The 9,429-nt window shown below is 42.5% G+C and overlaps 1 protein-coding gene across 1 annotated transcript in view; it reads left to right on the plus strand.

Moving 5' to 3' along the window:
- The window catches only part of ptprq (protein tyrosine phosphatase receptor type Q), a 59,934-nt gene extending 55,348 nt beyond the window's left edge, over nt 1-4,586 (plus strand). Inside the window, exons 52-57 of the mRNA XM_060878859.1 lie at nt 787-921; nt 1,019-1,144; nt 1,971-2,119; nt 2,543-2,678; nt 4,073-4,196; nt 4,299-4,586. Coding sequence (XP_060734842.1) covers nt 787-921; nt 1,019-1,144; nt 1,971-2,119; nt 2,543-2,678; nt 4,073-4,196; nt 4,299-4,336 — 708 coding nt within the window. The 3' untranslated portion in view covers nt 4,337-4,586. The remainder of the gene's footprint in view (nt 1-786; nt 922-1,018; nt 1,145-1,970; nt 2,120-2,542; nt 2,679-4,072; nt 4,197-4,298) is intronic.
- Nucleotides 4,587-9,429: the final 4,843 nt, after the last annotated feature.

The following is a 9,429-nucleotide window of genomic DNA, read 5'->3' on the forward strand; positions in this document are numbered from 1 at the left end:
AGCCACCGTGTCCACCTGCTTTTCTTTCATGCAGTTACATTAGAATGTTTGTATCAGTTGGAGTCGCATTAAGATTATACATCATGAATGTAGACCGAATGTGAGGAGAAGTCTGAGAGGTCACACAGTGTGGAGTTTGGAGTGGTTCTGCTTTAACAGACATTGAACAGACATTGAAGACTTAAAGCATAGGCAGAAAATGCACATGAGGTGGTGAGGGAACTTCATCGCTAGTGGAAGACATAGGGGAAGTCGTAGCCTAATGGTTAGAGAGTTTGACTCCTAACCATAAGATTGTGGGTTCGAGTCTCTGGCCGGCCACGACTGAGGTGCCCTTGAGCAAGGCACCGGACCCCACTAACTGCTCCCTGGGCGCCGCAACATAAATGGCTGCCCACTGCTCCGGGTGTGTGTTCACGGTGTGTGTGTGTGTGTGTGTGTGTGTGTGTTCACTGCTGTGTGTGTGCACTTTGGATGGGTTAAATACAGAGAACAAATTCTGAGTATGGGTCACCGTACTTAGCCGTATGTCTCTTCACGTCACATTTATTTAGGAAGAGCTTGGAGCTTCAGACATGAGAGACATTCTCCTAAGTATAAGTATATTATGTAGAATCCATAATACATGTGTTGAGCTTATAGAGTCTAGAATCCTGCTGTTGGATGTTTATATAGAACTAAAATGAAATAGCTTTTGTGTGACAATCAACTGAAAATTGTGTATTAAATCTTATGATTTCTGTATAAAATTGTAACCTGATTTATTCCTCACACTCTGTTCTGCAGGGTTATCTGTGTCCTAATGAGTTTATAGCCACCCAGGGGCCTCTTCCTGGGACCGTGGCTGATTTCTGGAGAATGATTTGGGAAACCAGGACCAAAACCGTCGTCATGCTCACCCAGTGCTTTGAGAAGGGTCGGGTACGAGAACAAACAGAAATGGCATTCACTATGTTTCATCACTTGTTTATTGCCTCCCAGTTAGCATGATTAGTCCTGTTGTTGCCTCTCGGTGCAGATCCGATGTCATCAGTACTGGCCGGAGGACAACAAGCCGGTCACTGTGTTTGGTGACATCATCATTACAAAGCTGACAGAGGACGTGCATCCTGACTGGACTGTCAGAGCACTCAGAGTGGAGAAGGTTTAAACTACAGTGACACACACACACACACCCGCGCACACACACGCGCGCACACACACATACATGCACACACACGCACACACACGCACACACACACGCACACACACATACATACATACACATGCACACACACACACATACATACACAGACGCGCACACACACACACACGCGCACACACACATACATACATACACACACACATGCACACACACACACACACACACGCGCACACACACATACATACATACACACACATACACACACACACACAAACACACACACACACATACATACACACACACACACACACACACACACACACACACACACACACACACACACACACACACACATACACACTCACACACATACACACACACACCCATACATACACGCACACACACACACACACACTCACACACACACACACACACACACTAGCTGGCTGCTGTCTTTTTCCTCTTTTACCAGTTTGAACAATTGCCAAATATTTCTTTTCTTTTCTTTTACATTTGATCTGTTTATTATATTATAGTACATTTAACTGTCTATTCTCTCTTCACACTCATCCATTCAAACTTTCTTTTATTCCAGACAATTCTGTTCTGTATCAATTTCATCATAACCTGATTTGTTCATAATTAAGCGCCCCCTTTATATCACTGCATTCTGGACATATCAGTGCGTTCATCAGGTCTCACCCTCACCTTCTGTTCACACGATCTGAAGAATCTCTGGATTTTGACTCTAACTTGCATATACACTAAACCCCATTAATGTGTTAGATTAAATGACCACATGTATACGTGTGATTTCTGCCTCCAGCATGGCGACTACATGGTGGTTCATCACTTTAACTACACTTCCTGGCCAGAACACGGCGTCCCTGAGTCCAGCTCCACATTAATCCAGTTTGTCAAGGCCGTCAGGTCCAACAGAGGCAACGACAACACAACCATCGCAGTGCACTGCAGGTGTGTGTGTGTGTGTGTTCTTTTATATACAGTATAATCCTCCCAATTCCTGGGACTCTTCTACCATTTTAAAGTTTGGAATGAAATTTGTTCATTATGATACGATGCTAGTGTTTAGCAAAACATCATTAAGAGAATATATAATGTTGCATTATGTTATGTTACGTAATGTGTCTGACTGATGACTCACAGTGACTCCAGATGTTTTCCAGCATAAATAAGGATGTTTTATATGTAACTAATATTCAGTTTATTTTTTCTTTTTACATTAATGATTGTATCTTCAAAGTTATTGGTGATATCAAACCCGTTTCTGCTCTGTGACATGCACCAAGTGCTGAACACTAGTAGAGCCTACAAAAAGTCCAGATGTGTGTGTGTGTGTGTGTGTGTGTGTGTGTGTGTGTGTGTGTGTGTGTGCAGTGCTGGTGTGGGTAGAACAGGAGTCTTTATAGCTCTAGACCACCTGATTCAGCATGTCAGAGACCATGACTTTGTGGATGTGTACGGCCTGGTGGCAGAACTGCGCAGTGAGAGGATGTGCATGGTGCAGAACCTGGTTAGTCTCACACACTCTCATACACACTCCCTCAATAACACACACACACACACACACACACTCTTGTACACACTCCCTCAATAACACACACACACTCTTGTACACACTCCCTCAATAACACACACACACTCTTGTACACACTCCCTAAATAACACACACACTCTCATACACACTCCCTCATACACACACACTCTCATAGACACTCCCTCAATAACACATACTCTCATACACACCCCCTCAATAACACACACACACACTCATACACACTCCCTCAATAACACACACACACTCTTGTACACACTCCCTCAATAACACACACTTTTTCATACACACTCCCTCAATAACACACACACTCTCATACACACTCCCTCAATAATACACACACACGCTTGTACACACTCCCTCAATAACACAAACACTCTCATACACACTCCCTCAATAACACACACACTCTCATACACACTCCCTCAATAACACACACTCTCATACACACTCCATCAATAACACACACACTCTATCAATGACACTCTCTCAATAACACACACACACTCTTATACACACTCCCTCATACACACACACACATCCTCTCTCATACACACTCCCACATACACACACACTCTCTCAATAACACACACACTCTCATACACACTCTCTCAATAACACACACACACTCTGGCCACGTTCACACTGCAGGTAAAAGTGGCCCAAATCTGATTTTTTTGTGGTCAAGTGACCAGGTCAGACTTCTTCAGGAGTCGTGTGAACTCAAATCTAACCCAGAGCTGATTTTTTCAAATCAGATTCAGACCACTTCCATATGTGGTCCTGAATCAGACCCAAATCTGATTTTTTTCCAATGTGGCTGCAGTGTGAACAACCAAGGCGGATTTGATGCGACTTCAATCATCGACGTTCGTCACAATTATGCGCCGGCGAGTGCGCACACAAACGTGACTACGGCTACAAAATGGATCAAATAATCAAAAGTTGCTCTCGACATCCGAAAATTTTCAAAACACTGCGTCTCTGTGCTGCCATTACACAAACATTTAGAAAGAAAAGCGAAAACGCTTACTTCCTCCATAACCTCGCCAACTTCAGCGCAACGGCGTGCTGCGTGTGACGTCATTGTTATTGTTCGTTTGCGCATGCGGGTCAGTTCGAAACAGCAAACAGTTCACACTGGTATCTGATATAGGCTACATTTTAAAAGGTAATGTGAACAAACAAAAAATTCAGATCTGAGCAAAATATCCGAATTGAGCATTAAGACTTGCAGTGTGAACGTGGCTTCTCATACACACTCCCTCAAACACACACACTCTCATACACACACACACTCTCATACACACTCCCTCAATAACACACACTCTGTCACACTCTTTGTTCCACAGGCTCAGTACATGTTTCTGTATCAGAGCACTCTGGATCTGTTGACCAGCAAAGGCAACAGTCAGTCCATCTGGTTCGTGAACTATTCTGCTTTGGAGAAAATGGACTCACTGGATGCCATGGAAGGTAAAGTCACAGAAATAGAAGTGTAACTTACAGCAAACAAATACTGCAGTTTGTCTCGTTTAGTAAATCCCTCATCTGAATAATCATCATTTTTTTTTTCAGGTGATGTTGAGTTGGAGTGGGAAGAGACAACAATGTAAGAGCGGGGAGTTTTATGTATTACGTCTGTGATGGCTTGGCTTAAGGCCCTGAGTGAGGACCATAAGGGCCACTGCGGCCAAACACCGAGCAAACACCAGGGACTTACACTTTTTCTTTCTAAACTTTTTCTTTTTTCAAAAAAAATGTAAAAATGTAAACAAATATATACAGTATATATAATTATAATATTTATAAATGTTTCATAATTTACACTATTGTTTTTTTTTTTTTTCATAAATCGTTACGCCAAACGAGTGTTTATATCAGGAGCTATAAATATACAGGATATTTGTGAGTGTATATTTTCAACTGAAACAGTATTTGAGATTTGAAATAAATGTTTTTGTCTGAATTTTGCAGTGTCAATTAATTAAAAACACACATAGACACACATACACACAAAAAGAAAGAAAGAAAGAAAGAAAGAAAGAAAGAAGGAAAGAAAGAAAGAAAGAAGGAAGGAAAGAAAGAAAGAAAGAAAGAAAGAAAGAAAGAAAGAAAGAAAGAAAGAAAGAAAGAAAGAAAAGAAGAAACTTTGATGTTCTAAATTATTTTCTCTCTGTTTTATAAACTCTTAAGGAAACATGAAAGAGAAAGAAACAAAGACTTTTCTAGAGAGAAAGAAGAGTCTGCTAGGTGAGAACAGAGCGCTATTTTGAGCAGTGTATTATTTCCCTCTGGCTCTCTTACTTTATTGCTGTTTGTTCAGGTCAGGACAGATTTGAGAGAATGTGTGTGAGAGTTGCAGTAAAACACACTACACTACAGAGCTGAAGATCAGAGGGTTAGAAGTTCCTCAACCTCAGGCTCCTCACTTCACTGTGGGAACTGCTTAATCCAGCAGCCTGGAGTGAAGGCAAGTGGAGGAGAGTGGAATGGAGTGGAGGAGAGTGGAATGGAGTGGAGGAGAGTGGAGTGGAGGGAAGTGGCGTGGATGGGTGTGGAATGAAGGGGAGTGGAGAAGAGTGGAATGGAGTGGAGGAGAGTGGAGAGGAGGGAAGTGGCGTGGATGGGTGTGGAATGAAGGGGAGTGGAGAAGAGTGGAGTGGAGTGGAGGAGAGTGGAGGAGAGTGGAGTGGAATGGAGGAGAGTGGAGTGGAGTGGAGTGGAGGAGAGTGGAGTGGAATAGAGGAGAGTGGAGTGGAGGAGAGTGGAGGAGAGTGGAGTGGAGTGGAGTGGAGGAGAGTGGAGGAGAGTGGAGTGGAGTGGAGGAGAGTGGAGGAGAGTGGAGTGGAATGGAGGAGAGTGGAGTGGAGTGGAGGAGAGTGGAGGAGAGTGGAGTGGAGTGGAGGAGAGTGGAGGAGAGTGGCGTGGAGGAGAGTGGAGGAGAGTGGAGTGGAGTAGAGGAGAGTGGAGTGGAGTAGAGGAGAGTGGAGGAGAGTGGAGTGGAGTAGAGGAGAGTGGAGGAGAGTGGCGTGGAGTGGAGTGGAGTGGAGTAGAGGAGAGTGGAATGGAGTGGAGGAGAGTGGAGTGGAGGGAAGTGGCGTGGATGGGTGTGGAATGAAGGGGAGTGGAGAAGAGTGGAGTGGAGTGGAGGAGAGTGGAGGAGAGTGGAGTGGAATGGAGGAGAGTGGAGTGGAGTGGAGTGGAGGAGAGTGGAGTGGAATAGAGGAGAGTGGAGTGGAGGAGAGTGGAGGAGAGTGGAGTGGAGTGGAGTGGAGGAGAGTGGAGGAGAGTGGAGTGGAGGAGAGTGGAGGAGAGTGGAGTGGAGTAGAGGAGAGTGGAGTGGAGTAGAGGAGAGTGGAGGAGAGTGGAGTGGAATGGAGGAGAGTGGAGTGGAGTGGAGGAGAGTGGAGGAGAGTGGAGTGGAGTGGAGGAGAGTGGAGGAGAGTGGCGTGGAGGAGAGTGGAGGAGAGTGGAGTGGAGTAGAGGAGAGTGGAGTGGAGTAGAGGAGAGTGGAGGAGAGTGGAGTGGAGTAGAGGAGAGTGGAGGAGAGTGGCGTGGAGTGGAGTGGAGTGGAGTAGAGGAGAGTGGAGTAGAGGAGAGTGGAGGAGAGTGGAGTGGAGTGGAGTGGAGTGGAGTAGAGGAGAGTGGAGGAGAGTGGAGGAGAGTGGAGTGGAGTGGAGTGGAGTGGAGTAGAGGAGAGTGGAGGAGAGTGGAGGAGAGTGGAGTGGAGTGGAGTGGAGTGGAGTAGAGGAGAGTGGAGGAGAGTGGAGGAGAGTGGAGGAGAGTGGAGGAGGATTCATCCACACCAACTTTATTCAGATCAGACACTCAGAGAAACTCAGTGAAAGAATCCATTCCAAATTTCACCTGATGTTTACAGTCAGAATTTCATGCTAACGATCAGCATCATCGTCGTCTCCGTCTCATCACCTGAGGTAAACGTCACTCAGTCGTTCACTCTTGTGTGTAAACCCTCTTCTATGTTTTTATGACGTAATGGTGTTACAGTCAGTGTAAAAGTTGGTGTCTGATTACAAACTGAATTAATAAGATTTATTTCTGTTTAACTACCAAACAAAAAAATATTTAGCTAGCAACGTTTTAGACGTCTTTCTGCAGACCGATGGTTTTGAACTGGCTCCATAAACCGAAAATTTTATACATAAAAACGTCATTTGGTTCAAGAAATTAATGATGTCATAAAATAGAGATGTATATATTTGGTAGAAAAACACAATTTTGGTCAAAACATTTTTTGTAAATTACTTGTTTTCTCCAGAATTTAGCCATGGCTACATCCAACATTTGTTTGTTTGTTTGTTTGTTTGTTTGTTTTATTAATCCTTACACAAAGAACACAGCAGCCAACGTGATATCAGATCAATTTTATTCAAATTCCGGAAAACTTCACAGAAAGCTTTCTCATCCATAAACCCGTGGTAATAAATAAACTCTCACTTTCTTTGCTGTTTCGTTATATTTCTGTGCTGACACACAGGATGACATCGTTGCTAATCTCCTGCTATACAATAGACAAAATATGCAACTAGCAAAGAATAATTCTACGTAATACATATTTAATCCTCATTAGTGAAACAATCCTGAACCCTGAACTCCAGTTAAACCAAAAAAATATTTGAAAGAATCTAAAATATACTTCTGTAGTCTCGGTTGAATCATGTGCCTGTTATAGATCTATGCATATTCATGTTCATAAGCGACTTTTATATGACATGCAGTACAGCAAACAATAATGTTAAAGAGCACGAGGAAATTCAAACACAAAACTATTTTCAGTGTTAAAAGGAAAAGTATTGGCACCCCCTATGAATCCTTGGTGGAAAAATAAATAAATAAATAGATAAATAAATAAATAAATAAATAAATAAATAAATGCAGTTAGTTATGATGCTGTCTAATGAAAGACATGAGCCAGTGGCTCATCATAAGTACTTATAGTTTTCATCAGTATGTTATTTAAAAAAAACAAAACAACAACAACAACAACAACAACAACAACACACCTGTATAGTCAGGTTATGACCAGATTATGGATACGAAGACTGAACTCTGCATCGCTGGCACTCTGAATGCAAGAGATTTTTTTTTTACACAAATAATTCAAGGTGATGAAGATAAACTTTTGTTGTAGTTTATGTAATGTTTAAGGCCTCGCTTTTACCTGCAGTACTGTTATTATTTGTAACTATATGTTATCACTATAAGTACTTATAATGGCTAATTCCAGTTAGTATAAATATGTGATACGCACAATGTTGTTATGAACATGGATTACTCTTCATAAAATTATTTTCTCACTGTACAATGTTTCTATGTCATGCTATTTATTTATGCACAGGATTCATAGGAAGTCACACTTATATCATCTCAGGAACCCAAGAGGAAAAGCAAAATGAGATCACACACCCAGTCACGGTAAAACACTACACAGGCACCCTAAAGAAACTCGCACTAGAAGGATAACATCTGGATAGCTTCCAGGGCCAAGCAGATGTTGGGGCTATAAAAGGTGAGAATGTATATTATACAGTACACGGATGCTGAGATACCCCACGGAATGTATTATTACAGCTGTTAGCATAAACTGCTGTAATGTAGCCTGGGCACTTTGTTCCTGCTTGAATGGGAAAAAAACATCTCGAAACATTCAGTGTCTCATGAATTAAACTAAAGCTCTGTAATGAAACACTGCAGGTAGTTTGTCCATATAAATGTGCCTTAATCATGGTGTCTACAGGAACCTGAAGTGCTTTAAAACACTTTTTCACGGCTGCTTCAAGTGTATAATTGATATTCAGACCTCAGACATAACTACAGATTAATCAGAAGTTGAGCAGCTGTAGCTTGGGGTTTTCCTAAAGCAGAGACGTGTCTCTGTTATGAGCAAATCTGTTTGTGATCTTTTTCTTTAATTAAGATTTTTGCAAATATGATATTTCTGTTATATAATAATATTAAAAATATAATATATAACAATAATATATATGCTTTGGAACTATAGAATACAATTTAAGGTCAATAGTAAAAACAGAAACAGTAAGAGAATTTGTAGCTTTAACCGACAGAAGGCCGAAGATCAGAGGAGACGTCAGCTTAATCTGAGAAACTTTTAAAGATCTTGTTATTGATTAAATTAGCGTCAGCTTCAAGTACAGAAGACGAACGCTCGGTCAGTTCAGCCTTTAATCTGTGGATAAATTTTCCTAAACAGAATGGGCAGGAATTTACGGTGCCCAAGAAGTGCAAAACACATCACTCACTCACTCACTCACTCACTCTCTACCGCTTATCCGAACTACCTCGGGTCACGGGGAGCCTGTGCCTATCTCAGGCGTCATCAGGCATCAAGGCAGGATACACCCTGGACGGAGTGCCAACCCATCACAGGGCACAAACACACTCTCATTCACTCACACACTCACACACTACGGACAATTTTCCAGAGATGCCAATCAACCTACCATGCATGTCTTTGTACCGGGGGAGCAAACCGGAGTACCCGGAGGAAACCCCCGAGGCACGGGGAGAACATGCAAACTCCACACACACAAGGTGGAGGCGGGAATCGAACCCCCAACCCTGGAGGTGTGAGGCGAACGTGCTAACCACTAAGCCACCGTGCCCCCCAAAACACATTAACAAATCCGAAAACAAAACAACAAATGCAAAAACAAAACAACAAATC

Source organism: Tachysurus vachellii, chromosome 9 (assembly GCF_030014155.1).
Source record: "Tachysurus vachellii isolate PV-2020 chromosome 9, HZAU_Pvac_v1, whole genome shotgun sequence".
Taxonomy (NCBI): Eukaryota; Metazoa; Chordata; class Actinopteri; order Siluriformes; family Bagridae; genus Tachysurus; species Tachysurus vachellii.